The sequence below is a fragment of the Urocampus carinirostris genome, chromosome 16 (assembly GCF_059441175.1).
Source record: "Urocampus carinirostris isolate Australia breed hairy pipefish chromosome 16, RoL_Ucar_1.0, whole genome shotgun sequence".
Lineage (NCBI taxonomy): Eukaryota > Metazoa > Chordata > Actinopteri > Syngnathiformes > Syngnathidae > Urocampus > Urocampus carinirostris.
The window spans coordinates 16148853-16165722 of record NC_142364.1 but is presented as its reverse complement, the minus strand read 5'-3'; the positions used below and the strand labels follow the sequence as shown (position 1 = coordinate 16165722).

General features: G+C 39.8%; 1 protein-coding gene across 1 annotated transcript; it reads right to left on the bottom strand.

Annotated features, from left to right (window-relative positions):
• Nucleotides 1-1764: 1764 nt before the first annotated feature.
• Nucleotides 1765-16554, bottom strand: tbca (tubulin cofactor a). The gene is made up of 4 exons (XM_088356126.1): nt 16396-16554; nt 5738-5843; nt 3480-3566; nt 1765-2037 (listed from the first exon to the last, which is right to left on the bottom strand). Exons 1-4 carry the CDS (start codon nt 16446-16448, stop codon nt 1957-1959), a joined length of 327 nt encoding a protein of 108 aa, XP_088212252.1. The 5' UTR covers nt 16449-16554; the 3' UTR covers nt 1765-1956.
• Between the last annotated feature and the right edge of the window lie 316 nt (nt 16555-16870).

Sequence of the window (16870 nt, the reverse complement as noted above, 5' to 3'; positions counted from 1 at the left end):
ATTATAAAACTTCCGTTTTGGCTATTACAATTCAAAAGCTAGCACGTCAACTTCAGTGTCTGAAATAAGTCCGCCCGGATGTCCGGGGCGTGCATCTTTTACGTCGGGCGTACAATTTACAAAACGTCTCTGCTCAGGTGGCCGACAACTTTTTCAACAACAAATAACAAATAAAACGTTTTATTCGGATTTCGAAATCTTCGTTCATTTTGGAAGTTTCGAAATCTTCGTTCGGTTTGGAAATTTCTGTTCGTTTGGCAATTTGCATACTCGGCAGCCAATCAGAAGCCTGCATCGAATAACTTCGTGCTTCCTGACTTTCCTGAGCGTTATAAGGTCGTGCATTTGAATATCATTTTCCAAAGTAGACGCACAGAGAACACAAAAAAAATTCGATAAGTGGTTGGGAATTTTTAAGATTTGTCAATTTATAAGCGCTCTTACTCGTGGTATTGCGATAAGACGGTTTTTCATTGTGTGACGTCACTACGCACGCACCATTTTTTGTTTTGCTAATTGTTCATTGCCATCTTGTATTGAATGGAGCCGCGTTTTTGTTTTGCTTGCTGTTGAGGAATAAATATGCTTAAAGGCTGAACCACAATGTCCTGCTTATCTTCTCACGCATGAGGAAACTGCACACTCTGACATATCCTTACCAGGAATCAAGCCAAAACCTCCACCCCAGAAGATTCAAAAGAAGTTAACAAAATTTATGACGCGAATAAACGTAAACGTACATGGAAAGCATCGTGGAAAGAGGAGTTCACGTGGCTTGTAGCAGGCAACGCAACGCAAACATTGCATGAATGAAGCTGAGGAAATACAGGTACATACTGATGGCAGATGGAAAACAGCAATGTCATATACAAGCAATGAATGTTATAAGTACATTTCTAATGAACTTCATTTTAAAGTGTTGTCCTGTTATATATTCTGATTATCCATCCTTAATACTTTGAAACAATGGATTTTTTTGCGATTGTGTTTCAAGTTGGGAAAAATGGGGCAGACAACTCTGAAAAGTTGCCTGCCCTGGTGTCCGGTAACTTTTTGTCATGAGTTTCAGACACTTCATCAACATTATCCCAAAATACAAATATTCTAGTGAAATGTCACCATCAAAGCAGACCCCAAACTTGGATCTGTCAGTAGTGGTGGTTGGCAAGTGAAAAATGCCAATAGGGGATCAACAGACAAATTACTATGTAATAAGTTGAGCTAATATGGAATGTTCACATGTATTTACAATTTAAATCATGCGTGTGTATGAAAAAATGAACTATTTATTATTTTTGGTTTGAAGTGACTAAAACTGGTACAGTGGAGTAGTGGGTGGATGAAGAGGAGACCTTGAAAGTGGATAAAAAAACAACAACTGATTTTATAACTTCAGCTTGCAAGGATTGATATTCCCTTAGATTTATTTTTGCCTCAATTGCTTTATTTTGAACGATGTAGGTTTTAGATCAGGAGATGCGGTCATAACAGTCTGTAGTTTGCAATAATCTGTGGTCCGTGCAGCCCTTTGAGACTCCTTGTGATTAAGGGGGTCACAAATAAACATGACTTGACATAAAATCACTCTCTAACCTCCGCAACCCTCCTCCCTTCTACCAAATGTGTTGCGTGTCCCAAACAGCGTTGCTAAAAGTACCGGTAAGATAAAAGCAGAGTTTAAAGGCTCTTTGAACTCATAATGCTGTTTACTATGGAAGGGCAGCGTCGAAGTGGTTTCAGAAAAGACAGACATCATAAGCGTGGTCCAGGCAGATTTCATTTTATTTGTGGGACATCGTTAGAACAAAATCCGGCAATAGGGGTCATCGTAAGGGACTTACTTCCGCGCCGAGGTGAGCAATTTTAAAAAAGCATTGGTCGACATGTGTTAAATATCTACGCAACAAATAAAGACAAGAAAATAAAAAAAACACATTTTGGACCCCAACAGTGAGATCAAGCGTCTAACTTTATGGAGTCCAACAGGGTTTTGGCTTCCTGGTACTCGACCGTCTCGGACAATTCCTCTTCTGCTTCCTGCCGGGATGACACCAAAACACACAGTTTGCTTCATTTTGACGATGAAGTTACCGTAATTTCCAGACTAAAATCCGCTACTTTCTTTACTACATTTTAAACACTGTGGCTTCAACTACAGTGCTGCTTATTCTTTGGTTTTTGTGGCGGGAATTTTTTTTTGCCCAGCAACAGTAAAACCAAAAAGAGAATTAGTTCACAAAGGTCTAAATGAATTGGAACTGGAATCAAATCTGAGTGCCGGCAGTAAGAGCGCCGAAACCTAATCACCAGACCACCAGTGATACATATGACGTATGAAAAGGCAATGAATTGTATCAGCTTATCATACTACTTTTACTTAGGGTACCAGAGACAAATGTTAAGAAAATAGAGAAAAGAGAATGTCGACCTGAATTGGACTTAAAAGGACCTTAAATAAGTATGTGTGATATAATTAATGTCGCAGCACGACGGCGTAGTGGTTAGCGCGTCCGCGGCACAGTTCTGAGGTCATGAGATTGAACCTTTCTGTGTGGAGTTTGCATGTTCTCCCCATGCACACGTGGGTTTCCTCCCGGCACTCCGGTTTCCTCCCACACTCCCAAAAACATGCATGTCAGGTTAATTGGCCGGTTCAAATTGTCCCTAGGTGTGAATGAGCCAGTGAGTTGTCTGTGTCTTGGCCCTGCGACTGCCCACAGAGCCAGGATGGGCTCCCGCTGCCCAGGGACCCTACTGAGGATAAGCGGTGCAGATAATGGATGAATAAATGAATTAATAATTAATGTCCTCCAAAGAACAAAGAGGCTCTCAGACATCACCACCAAAAAACAAACGCACAAATCAAAGCTGATGCCTTTTTGTACATCATATACAGGGTTGGATAGGGTTACTTTAACTGGATTACTTTCAATTACTTTTGGATTACTCCAATACCAAATATGCTAATAAAAGACAAAAGAAACTAAATATGAATAAAATTACTAAATTTTGTGCAGGCTTGGGGAGTAATGGAATACATGGAACGGCAAAAATGATGTTGGCAAGCTGTTTGGATTTATTTTTATTTTGTTTCTGTCGCATTTTGTGTTAGTTTTGCCGGAGATCAAAGAGATCAAAGCCAGGAGAGAAAGCTTACCACGTGTTGTGAGTCATAATCTTATTCATATTTAGTTTCTTTTGTCTTTTATCAGCATATTTGGTATTTGAGTAATCCAAAAGTAATTGAAAGTAATCAAGTTAAAGTAACCCTACCCAACCTTGACTGGTGGTCTAGTGCAGGGGTTGGCAACACAAAATGTTGAAAGAGCTATATTTCAAGTATTTACAAGCACTTCACCCTAAATACAAGCACTTCAATCAACATTAAAATTCAAGCCTTTTTAAGGATTTTAAGCACCCGCACAGATATAAACTCAAAGCCCAACAAATATACGTATCGCCATGTTGGAGCAACTGACCAGTAGCATCTCGAGATCTGCGTGGGCAATGGTCATTCGGCGGCGGCTGTCCGGAATCATCATAATGGTCTCTTTCAAGCTCTCATTCTGAACACAAGAAGAAGAAAAAACACAACAGTAATCAATTAAGAACATCAAGAAGCAGCAAATAATTTCCTCAATGAAGCTCCTTGAAAGACACATGGAGAGTATTATTTGGTGAATACCGTTGGATGTTTCGTGTGTATCGTCTTTTTCGGATTAGTTTAAGTTTTTTCCCATAGTTGAGCTGGGGGTGCGTGTAATACCTGGTAATAATGTGTCCTTGTGCTGCGGTAGTTTTTCCTTGCCCTCATGTAGGTGTTAGATCAGGGGATGGTGTCATAATAGTCTGTAGTCTGCGGAGCCCTTTGAGACTTTTTGTCATTAAGGGTTATACAAATAAACATGATATAATAATTACTCACGTAAACCTCACCAGATTATATCATTTCACATGTTATTTTCACACTAAAGTGCAAGAGGGCGCTCTAAATCTGTGTTGATAATTTACAACAACTTGTTTTATTGGCTGACTCTACGTCTGATAATTAGGACCCAGTTTTGAATAACATGGTAACATTTTAGTAACAAAATAAGTTATTTTAGATATGTAATTCAAAATGGTGGGCCTTAGCGCCAGTCAGTCACAAAAAGTCGCTCTCACCCTCAAAAAAGCTGTTCACCCCTGCATTAAAGGGACGCCATGTAATCCTTGACCACAAGATGTCGCTGTATAGTGAAATGCAACCAAAATTGAGTGCTACAAAGCAGAAGGGATATCACCAACGACAGAGCCTCAAAGCGACCAAACTTCTGTTTCTTGCCCTCCAGCCGCGTTGGAACGATCCCATCAGCGGTGGGTAAAATGATGACAGTGGGCCATGTATCGATTCCATTCAAATCAAAAAATCCGTGATCCATCCTGCCTCCGAACGCATCATCTCCGACCATCACCCATCTGGCCGCCTGCGTTGCCATTAAGGCCAGCCAAGCGTGAAGCTGCTTGCAAACGCCCCCCACCCGCCGTGCTTAGAATGAACAAAACAAAAACGCACAAAGGCCTGGAATTTTCATGCTAAAGAACAGAGAAAGTGCAATTTGAGATAACGGCGAATAAAATAGCTATTTTTAGCGTCTTTTACTTTAAAAGTTAGCGTCGAGTTGGGGTGACCTTATTTGACATTCCGGACACTGACTAATTACACCACTTTATAGCGATTGGAAACAGGGCCGTGCAATTTTGCTGCAGCCGAGATCTCTAAGTGGGGCTCCATCTATTCAATATTTATCTTTTTGAATAATCATTTAACATTTAAAAGTTATAAAAACGGACAAAAAACCCAAACACTTCACTTAAAGCCCCAGTGTGTAACATTTTACCACTAAATGCCATTGTAATGTCCAATGCAGACGAAAACCAGCGCTAAGAGCACAGCGTAGCAGCAAGATGCCATGCCATTTTGCACATCTGGTTAGCTACTCCTCTCGCACTATCGGCACTATGGTAAAATACTATACGTAGCCATAATACAATACAACTTTTACTTATATCTGTACATTCGAGGAAACTGTGCGGGTCAGATGTGTCGACATTTCGTTCTGTATACACGTGTACTAGAATGACAATAAAGTAGATCTGAATCTGAAACATGGTGGCAACTTCTAAGTAGGGATTCAACTAGGCAAAAGAAATACAAATTTTTCAACCTATGAATAATTATAAAAATTAACATTGGTACGATGATTCATGTATTTTTTGCCTGGTATTCAAATCAATATTTTTTTTAATGAATTAAAGTTTTTGTACCACTAGGAGGCACTAAATATTACAAACTTTCCTTATAATAAAGGGAAACCAATTGGTTTTTATTTTTAGATAACCTCCGGAAAACAACTTTTCATTGCTTTTCCTGAGCAAGGGGGAAGAGTAATCAAGCGCCTGTTTGAGATTTTCTTTAATTTTAGGATGAAAATGGTGAAAGTAAGAATAGGATAGATTCAAAAACAGTCCCAATGCCAACTCCAACCCCCAAATGATGAAAAAGGATGAGCTTATTTGAGCGCATCTTGGAGACACGTACGTGCACGCTCCATACGAGCAGCTTGACAGGATTGGTCCTCCATAGCTGGAAACTACGAACTTATCAGCCACTAGCTATGCTACGCTAGGAAGATTTCCCTATATTGAGGGTTGAACTGTGTTTTGCAGCATGAGGGAGCACAGACGTGTAACATACGTGTTGCTTGATGAGGAAACTATCAGCCGCTGCCGCTTTCAGCTGCTCGATTTTCTCCTCCTGCTGTTTGGCCTCCGTCTTGTATGAAACCTCCTCTTTAGACAGACTGCACACACACAAATGCATTTCAACGTAAACAATAATTTTTGGGCTTTGTGCAAAAAAACCCCACCACTCATAAATAGCAGTGTTAAGATTTCCACAATCACTGATATTCTCTATTCTAGATAACACAATGTTCCTGCAGCCGTGTGAGGAACAAGCATTTGTTTTCATAAGACTGCCCCCTAGAGGCCAGGAAGAGCAGGCGAGGAGTCTGACATCCAATAAGGCAAAGCATAGTTGTTGACGTTCCACTTGATAAGGCCTGTGTGTTTCAAGAAGAACATAAGCACTCAGATGATCCCAGAACTTGCGACTCCACGGGGAACACACCAATTCATTGATCATCAATTTAGTTTCTAATTTAGGAGCTAAATTGGAGCAAGTCAGGTGGTAAATGGGCCACTTTCTCTAGATTGGTGGAGAAAAAGGACACAAATTGACTTATTGGATTATTGATCAATTAGCAGCAAATGCATACCACATTTTCCGCACTATAAGGCGCACCGCACTATAGGGCACATAGAATGAAAACTCCAGTAAGGGCTAAGGTTGCACTTACATAAATCAAGTACCATATTTGTGCATTGATTGATCAGTCGAGATACATCTCTGATCACAATTGCAAAAATTGGATGCAACGAGAATCCAACCCGGATTGCAGCAAGGATCCACTAGACTACTATGGCTACAGAAGACACACTAAAAAGCAATCGGTTTTATGTCATGATCCCATTATTTTTAGTCACAGTACCACATTGCTAATATTATTGGGCTGGGCCGCGAGAATATTGTCAGACCGTAAACCTGTCCATGGTACAGAAAAGATGGGGGACCACTGAAATACAGTATTGTATCGCCAAAACGCCAGGGATTCTGAAATGAATCAAGCGAAAGGCATTGTGAGAAGTAATTTGGTCGTCCTGAAATATATAAACACATGGTCACAAAGATTCAACATTTGTCATGTACAATGCTTAGTTTGAGCTAACAAAAGTGAAACAAAGTTTGAAACCCATTTATAATCATTTTGTCTTCTCGTTTCTCTAACATTTGTATTTATTACGGTGACTTAAAAAGTGTGATAACGGGGTAAGACATATTGCCTTTTCCTATGTCATCTATGCTCCTAGTGGCCTGATGGGTAAGATTCGGCACTGGTACTGTCGCATTACGGCCGAGCAATCAATATTTGCAGAAATATAATAATACACGGCAGCGCAGTGGTTAGCGCATGTGCGGCACAGTTCAAGTCATGGGAACCTCCTGCGTGGGTTCAAATCCAGCTCCAGACTTCCTGTGCGGAGTTTGTATGTTCTCCCCGTGCTTGCGTGGGTTTCCTACGGGCACTCCGGTTTCCAAAAACATGCATTTCAGGTGAATTGGCCGGTCCAAATTGGTGTGAATGAGCGAGTGAGTTGTCTGTCCCCGTGTGCCCTGCAATTGGCTGGCAACCAGTTCAGGGTGTCCCCTGCCCACTGCTTGCTGGGATGGGCTTCAGCACCCCCGCGACCCTACTGAGGATAAGCGGTGCAGCTAATGAGATGGGAGATGAGATAATAATACACTAAGATGCATTTATAATAATCGCAAAAAGTGAAAGTAGCGTCGCACCTTCATAAAAGCCCCCGAGGGTTAAATTTACCTCGAGATGATGTCCTTCCCGACTGAGAGTTTACAACGTTAACAAAATAACAACTATTGACCAACAAATGACAACACGAAACACATAATTGCAGTTGAATGAATGATCTTCATTGTCATTATCCCCCCAAAAAATAAATCAGCAAAACTGAAGGGCTTCTCCCTAAAGTGCAAAGAAGCGATTTTGCGAACGGCGGGCTAGCTACGAGCTAGCATCGGGTAACCTTGGATTGAGCTAGGTCTACGCAATGATTAAAATACAACCGTCCTGAATGTAGCAGATTCCCATGAGTTGTACCTCCAGGTAAGTTGTTTCATGAGTAATGCATCTGCCGTTCGTGAAATACAGGGTCTGCAAGGGCTGTTACGTAGCCTAGCCGTATCAGTAGGCCAGAACCTGCAGTATCTCCATTGCATTCCCACCCAACGCCGCCTCAGTCATTTCCTGGACCTGATAACAATCCACGGAGCACCTGCTGGGGATCACCATTTTTTTGTGCTCTTCAAATTTTCCTCAGAGTCCGATCTAATTAATGAATTTATTTTCGATGAAATGAACCATTATAAGCTAGCCGTCACCATGCTTCATAGTTTGTTTTGGCGGACACATTGACTTGTGCGCCTGCCCCGCTGACAGCATACACCAGCCTATTACAGTTGTGCACCCAACACACACACATACAACCTGCCCCTGTGACATCATTTGCTGTCTGCTCAGAACACAACACACCAAGGGTTGATATCAATGACGATAAACAATAATCAATTAAATTCAATTATATCCACGAAGCACGAAGGGATTACTGTATATTATATCTGTCATGTAAAGCGCACCGGATTACGAGGCGCATGTTTAATTTCTGGCCAATTTCTTTTTTTTTGGGTGCGCCTTATAGTCCAGACTGATTGCCATTGATATCGATTACTCGAGCTAATCATTTTTTCTACGCGGCGTGACAAAACAAACGTCATTTTTCAGCGATTGGGCATTAATCAGCCGACCTAGCCGCATGATTTTGCACGCCCAGATGATGCTACTTGGTCATATTACACATCAGTTACGTCTCAGCGTGTAGCACCCTTAGAATGAACACACACATACACGCGCACACACTCTTTGAATGGAAGTGAAGGACAGTCCAATAACAAAATGTCGGCGCCTCCCCTTTTTCCAGGCACTGATGTTAATTTCTTATTTTGCACTGAGTCGGCGTGCCGGGGGGATCGCAGGGGCTTTTAAATAGACCTGCCACCTCCCGCTTAATGGAAAAGGCACCTCGCTGGAAAATAGGAAAGAGAACAAGAAGGAGGGGTGAAAAAGAAGGAATTTTAGGCAGTCCCATACCCAGCCGTACCCATATTTGAGGTGCCGTGTCGCTGGCGCGGTGACAAAGGTAAATTATTGTTGTCATTTCATTAAGGGCATCTGATTCGCCAGGCCAGAAAATAAATAAACAAAAGGAAGTAATAGTAGGTAGGTGAAAATAGACCTTGATACACTTTGGAAGAAATACGATTACATTCGGAAAATGAACGAAATTTCTGCAGCTGGAAACGTTCCAATTTTATGGACATTTGAGCATTTTTACATATAATGTTCTAGGGCCACAAGAACAAAAGCTACGAATAAAGATAATGTCGACTCTCAGAAAAAGCTAGGAAATTGTGTTTTCAAGCTTTTTTGGACCGGCTTAGAAAATGGATCAGTTCCCTAAACACCTCAGCTTTTACTCGAAACGAAGAGGGGGAAAAAATACTCATGTGAAGAAATGAATCACAGAACAATGTTGAAATTAATACATTTGGCTATTAAATATTTATAAAATAACCAGGGCATCAACAGTGGTGCAAATGTACGGAACTTAAAAACAAAATCAAAGAAAAACATGTAGAATATCAGTATATATATTTTTTTTTCTTAATTAAAACATGAATATGACTAAGTAGTGACCATTTCTATGAAAATTCATAGATAATGCAAAAACTAGTCAAATCATTAAAATGTTTTGTCATTAAATATTTATTAAGAAACAACTTGAATCTTTCCAAACCCCAATATTTCCGCTGTTCAATACAATCAGCAAAAACATTGAATTAGTTTATTGTATTTAAAATAATCCTTAATTCGTCCCACAATGGAGAGATTTCTTTTGATACAGCACTAAAGACAGTGAATAATGAAGAACAGCTAGAATATGAACAGTATAAACAAAAATTTAGAAATATAAAAAATAAAAATGAATGTAAGAATGTTCAGCATTTATATAGCGCTTTTCAAGTCAATGAAGACCTCCCAAAGCGCTTTACAATGTGCTTCACACTTTCCCTTTTTACACACACTAACCAATATTAGCGCCTGCCTTGCATGGGCCCAATACCCCAGAGATTCTCAAATACACACAAATAATTGTTAAAAAAATGCACACAATAATTAAATAAATAATTATCACACAATGTAAAACTTATAAACTATAATCATTTGAGGCCTAAGAGCTCTCCTTGCTAGCAAAAGCAGAAAACTACAAATCAAGTTCGAATGATACAATTCCAAAAATTGAAAAATAAATTAGAAAAATAAGTGTTCGTTCCTAAAACTAAATAAAAATAAACATTACACCATGTCATTAATTTCAGACCTTGAGTTTAGTTCAAGGTCCAAAATATATGGCCATTAGTATGAACCAATACAAAAATTGGGTAATTTGTTTTCATCTCAAAATATCAGGTCAACCCCAAAAGTAAGGTCTCCCTTTCTCTTTTCCTTCTACCTAAAAATTTTGTTTCTAGATAGGAACCTTAAAAAATTTCTATTTTGTGCACAAAACAACCCAGAGAAAAAAACAGAATATTTCCAATAAAAAAACAGAATATTCCCAATGGGACACGATATAATATTCAACAACTATACGTCACTGTTTTGTCTACTGTAATCAAAAACAAGTTGTGCATAGCACGAAAAAAGAATGCAAACTACAAAAACTCAGAAAGACCACCATTTTTCTTTTTTGTCCAGCCCTTTATAAGCTTTTTGGCTCTTGAAGGAACCCTTAGCAAAAGAAATGAACATTTAAATAATAGTTGGTGCATTTTTTTGCTTATCATTCAAATAAATATGTTCATTTTTAATGAACTATTTTTAATGAACTATTTTTTCTAGTTAATTCATCTTGCTTCTGTTTTTAACATTGGGAACCTGCAAAGAAAGTTGAATAAGATGCCAGGGTTCTTTATATTTTCTAATTTTTGTTCCATATTTTGACAATTATGCACCATTTACATAATTGTCAATATTTGCCAATCATGTTGCTGTTTTTATTATATTCACACCCCCTTAGGGCTGATCTGCTTTTTGGAACCTAGGAGATTTGATATAAAGACAGGGCTCGTTGGAGAACAGATTGGAATTTTCTTATCTGAGGGGTCGTTAGTTAAATCCTTATACTGTTCTTATAAATTTAAAATTCATTCTATCCTTATTTAGAGTGTCCACTAAAACTATAAACGTATCCAATCAAATATAAAACACAATGTCCTTTCAAAGACTCACTGAGCAAGCAATACCAGAAAAGTATCAGCAACATCCTAATAAGCAGGAATAGTTTTCCACGTATTAAACTGATTTTAAAACGCTCCTAAAAGGGAAAAATGTAAGATCAATATGTGAAGTATGAATGTACGGAATGTTACAATGTCCTCCACAAGGAAAAAATACAAATAAAATCCTTCACCCTGAAGCATTAGCACCTCGGGGAGTACCTTAGTAATGCGACCCTCATCGAATTGCAATCGATAGCGCATTACGGGCCAAGCGCAAGATGGCTTGCTTCACACCACCAGCCCGTTTTCAAGACGATTGGCCATATCTCGCCATTTTTGACAAAGTCTATTTAGCTAAGTGGAAAATATAGACACAAAAGAGGCCCTTGTTTATGGAATATCGGGCAAGCTGACAACCACTCCCAGCATTCTCCTAGCATACAAAAAAAGAGCATAATTTAGCTCAGTGGTTCTCAAATGGGAGTACAGTGGAACCTCGGTTCTCGACCATAATCTGTTCCAGAACCCTGTTCGAAAACCGATTTGTTCGATCACCGAAATCATTTTTCCCATTAAAAATAATGTAAATCGTTTTAATCCGTTCCAACACCCTGAATGTTTACCTTGAATGCTTAACGTAAACATGAAGCTAACCCGGGCTAATCGTACGTTCGCGTTATCGTAATCTTCCGTACGAAAGATTACGCTAACATGAACGTGTAAAAATAAAAAAATCAGGTCGTTTACAAGTCATATAGCACCCGGGTCTCCACAACAAGTGGTGAGCGGTTCATTGGAAAGGGGGCTCCGTTCCAACACCCTCAATGTTGGGCTCCGTTCCAACACCCTGAATGTTTACCTCGAATGTTTAACGTAAACTTAAAGCTAACCCAAGCTAATCGTACGTTCGCGTTATCGTAATCTTCCGTATGAAAGATTACACTAACATGAACGTGTACAAATTAGAAAAAAAGGATAAAGAAAACAATTATGAATAGAATTTCTTACCTTTGTGGTGGTCAGCAGAAGCCATGCTGTATTCCCTAGCAAGATCAGACACTCGCACACCTCCTTCATATTTTGCTATTATTTCTTTCTTAAATGCAATAGTTGTACGCACTACTTTTCTTTTTTCACCTGTAGCAACTTTGCTGCTTGCACTGACTTTCTTCTGAGGCATAATTAGGGGCTAAAACACTTAGTACACCTATATTAAAAACGTCCGCACGCGATAACATTTGGTCACGAAAAGAGCAATCTACACCCGTACGCCGCTCAGCATCGCACCCTAGCGTACGCACTCACGCATTACCGGTGTTCGAACTCCGATTTTTTGACCGAACAGCGAAGCAAGAATTTCTCGAAATTTTGGGTCGGACTGAACTGAGAGGCGTTCGAAAACCGAGGTTCCACTGTACATGTGCCCCTGGGGTTGAAGTGAGAGGCACCAGAGTTTGTATGCAAGATTTTAAACCCCCAGAGTGAAGAATTTGAACAGTAGATGGCAAAGAATTGTCTAATGCGAACAAAAACCAGTGCCACTGAGCACAACGGAGCAGCAGGGTCACAGACAAACGTGGCGGTGACTTCTAGGTAGGGAAAAAAAGAAAATTCTTGACCTATGATTTTCTTCTATAAAACTTAACATTGTATTTTTGCCTAGTCCCTGGTTCAAGACCGGGTGGAAACATTTGTTGGTCTGGTGAGGAATGGGCGCCACCAGGCTGTACTTGCCTGGGACACACCACAGGAAATGTTGCCCCTATGACCCTAGTGGTTAGGGGATCCAACCAACCAACCTACAAAAAAAACAATAACACACAAAACATATTTTGGCCACGGCTCACACGCGAAAGGTCCCCGGTTCAAGATCGGACAAAAACAATTGTTGGCCTGGAGAGGGATGGGTGCCACCAGGCTGTACTTGCCCAAGGCAAACCACAGGAAATGGTGCCCCTACAACCCTAGTGGTTAAGGGATCCAACTACCCAACCTACAAACAAAACAATAACACACAAAACATATTTTGGCCATGCCTCACAAAAATGAAAAAATAATATTTCGAAAGGAATAATGAATTTGCCATCTACATTAAATCATTTGACTTTTTACACTATATACTATGATGGTCACGATTATTTTTAGTCATGTTGTTTCCTCCCAAAATGTTTAAAAATAAAATAAACCAACCAGATGTAACACATTTTCGAAAAGATATTTTTATTTTTGAAAAACATATGCTATAGAACAGAACTATATGTATTTTTTTCGAAAATCCCCAGCAAAAAAGTTCTCGGGTATTTGAGTCCCAAAAAATATTGCTCAAAAGTATGTTGTTCAAAATATATTAATAAGTTAGCAAAATATTGTGAGTCGGTGTCATACAGTCATGGGAATATAAAATTAAAAATAAATGAAATTATTATATTTATTCAGTGTTTAATTTGTTTCTTGTTTAACTCTTTAAGTTTTAGATTTCCGAAAATAAATAGATGACTTTCACATTAATATTATTAATTCAATTAGTATGCAATTTACTACTGTGCTGAGCATCTGCGGATGCAGAGTGAGGCATGTAATTCTCTCGCCTCATGGTAGAGGGCGATAATGAGACCACAGATTCTGATTTGATGCACAAATCAGCCCCAAAAAAATAGAGTTAGTGACAATATTAGCAAGCTGACAGCAAGTCAAGCCATCCAATATTTTTTCATGCATGGCCTTTTTTTCATAATAAAAGATTATAGAATTGATGCCATTGTTAAAAAAAGCAGCACATAGACTTCCTTAAAAGTTAAAAAAATGCTAAAGTTTATATAATGCTTTCTTGCTCTACCAATCAAATGATGAATAAGATGTGGGTTCTCATCTCATCTCATCAGCTGCACCGCTTATCCTCAGTAGGGTCTCGGGGATGCTGGAGCCCATCCCAGCAATCATCGGGCAGTGGGCAGGGGACACCCTGGACTGGTTGCCAGCTTTCATTTGTAAATCTGACTGTGCCTCACCAGAAATGAACCTCACCACAAGTCGCTGTTGGGTTGAGTGTAAAAATGAAAAATAAATAAGTAAATAAAATAAAACACAATATACTGTGTATTAAAAGTTAGGGCGTGCATTCAAAACCATAAAAGAATAATAACTTAAGAAATATGTTGACAGACCAAACCACGATACAGTCATATCATCTTTATCCTCTGCAAAGAATAACTAAAACAACTAGTAACTTGTGCATCGATATATACAGCTCACATCGGAAAACATGCATTACAATCCAGAAAACTTAAGGGACAGTGTGTATTATTCAGCGCCTCCTAGTGGTAAAAAAAACACACCATTCATTTAAAATAAATAATGATTCATTTTTAATACTCGTGGAACGAAAAATCTGCATTTATTAGGTCTCCGAGTCTGGAGTTTGTATTATTCCTTGTGTTTTTTAGCACTTGTTTTTCAGTGACATGACACAATGCAGCGACATCTAGTGGTCAATTAATACACGGTTCATAGATCCCTTAACCGCATGGGTCGTCGGGGCGCCAATGAGGACGCAACTCTGGACAACCTTCTCCACTGTTCACAGTCCCTGCCCTGTTCTTGGGTCGTGGCATGGTTGGCACCAGTCCATTCCTTGATGTTGTCGGCCCAGTTCTTTTTCTGTTTTTTTCTCTCCTCCTGCCCCCTTGGACTGTGCCCTGGAGAATTATCTTGGTCAGCCCTGATGATCTTGTGATGTGACCATACCACTGTAGTTTCCGTCTGTTTACAGTTGACAACAGTTATTCAGAGGGTCCAATCTGACCTCTCATGGTGTTGGGCGCCATTTTGTTTGTCACAGGGGCTACGTAGCTGAGACCTAGAAGTTTCCTGTAGCATCGCATCTCCAAGGCCGGGATTTTCCTTCCCAGTTTCGCTGTGAAACTCCATGTCCCGCAAGCGTTGAGGAAAATGGCATGAGTCTGATCTTTGATTTCACTGCTATGTTCTTGTCACTCATAATGGGTTGTAAGTCTGGCAAGTTCGACTGTGGTTTGAGTTATCATGGCCATGAATTCTGGTTCTAGCCCCATTTCTGGTGTGACAGCTCCATGATATTTAAATTTGGTGACATGTTCTAGCTCTCTGTGGTTGATGGTGATGTTTGTGGTGATACCTTGGGGATTGTTGGTGAAGGATTTTATACATTTTACTATTGAATACAGGTTACATTCATCGAGTGCAATGAAGATTTTCACCGGGTAGGCTGAAGTTCAATGACAGGTCGCGCTGGTCCAAATTCTGAATGTTTTGGCTGGGAAATTTTGATAACAATTCTAACGCAGAACGGCAGGCATTGTTTGGAGAAGTTGTTTAGATAAGTGCTCTGCTATTATGAGTTTTCTCAGACATCAGGACGCTCTTCTCTGAGGTGGTGGGGCCAAGTGGGGGTTTTCCTGGCGTACCCATGGGAGTAGCTGGCACACCAGCTTGTGGGAAAAACGTGGACCGGGAGAAGAACTTCAGAAGATCGAGGGAGAAACAGGAGAGGGCTTGACAGAGACGTGAGCGACACTAATTCGGCTAATTCGATGGAGTTCACTTAGTTAAATACTTTAAGAAATTAAATCTGCCCCTTGTGGAAATGCCGGTCTCTTGTCTGTCTTTTCACATCAAGAAACGAGCGCGCATTTTTAGGTGGTGTTGGTTAATGGAGTCAGATAACTAATTCGAACAATATGGTAAACAGTACTTATTTTAATATTCAATTCCTAACATTAGTCATTACCTTAGTTTTTTCAGTGCTGATTTTTATTCCATACTGGGTTGATGATTTGTCCAGATCACGGTACCTTTTAAGTATCCCACCCAAGATTGACTTATTAAATGTCATTAGGAAAAATTGGAATTGTACACACGTGAAAAGGGTCTCATTTAGGCAAGTTTTGTATAATGACACGTAGACGGTAAGACGTCAGAATTAGTAAGGAAAAAAAACATTTGGTGAGGTAAAGCTACACGTCGATAAGACGTTGATGTCCCATGAATTACCTTTACGAAAATATTATGAGTTACAGTATACGCACCCTACGTGTAGCTTTTCGTTAGCCACACGGAAGCTAACTAGTAAACAAACAGAAAATAAAGAGAGGGGGAACTTCCACCAATTCAAAACAGGAGGAGAAAATCATAGCATGTATCGCTGCGTTATAATAAGAAAGACATTTTGTGGAAAATCGCTATCGCAGTCACATTTTCAGTAGGCCTTGGTAGAAGCAGCGCAGTAACGTGAGGCCGGACCCGGAAGAGACGCCGCATCTTCGGCCTAATGTCCCACTGAGCCCGCCCGTGAGAGCGACGGATGCTTCCCAAGTGTAACCCGTCTTAGTGAAACTTACCGCTTCAGAACGCCGGTTTTGATCTTGATTTGTCGTATTCTGGGATCTGCCATTGCTCCGTTGGATTGAAGTTTATTGTGATAACCGATGTCTCGTAAGAAGGAGCAGGTGGTAGACAGACACGATTACACGATTGCCGAGCAGTCGATCAGAGTGGAGAATAACACCGACGCAACACGCAATTATGCAATATGAAATATCACCCAAACAATTTCATGAATTTCTGATTCTTTTTTAAATAACGTAACCCAGCTAAATTTTAAGCTATGTTTACTGGTTAATAACATTTTATGCATTGGAATTTTTAAGATTGGGTGAGGAGTGGAAAAGTGTGATTTCACGCATATGCTCGAGGTTTGTTTTTTTCATCCTAATCATGATAGTAAAAAAAAAGTACAAAGACAGTCCAATTGCCAACCCTAACTCCAAAAACAGATTTAAAAAAAAGAGTTTCTCCTAGCGCATCTAAGAGAGA

Coding starts and splice junctions, on each gene's coding strand:
- tbca (XM_088356126.1), bottom strand. CDS start 16,448: ATGGCAGATCCCAGAATACGACAAATCAAGATCAAAACCGGCGTTCTG. Junction 5,844..16,395: donor AAAACCGGCGTTCTGAAGCG/GTAAGTTTCACT, acceptor GTGTGTGTGCAG/TCTGTCTAAAGAGGAGGTTT. Junction 3,567..5,737: donor GTTTCCTCATCAAGCAACAC/GTATGTTACACG, acceptor TCTTGTGTTCAG/AATGAGAGCTTGAAAGAGAC.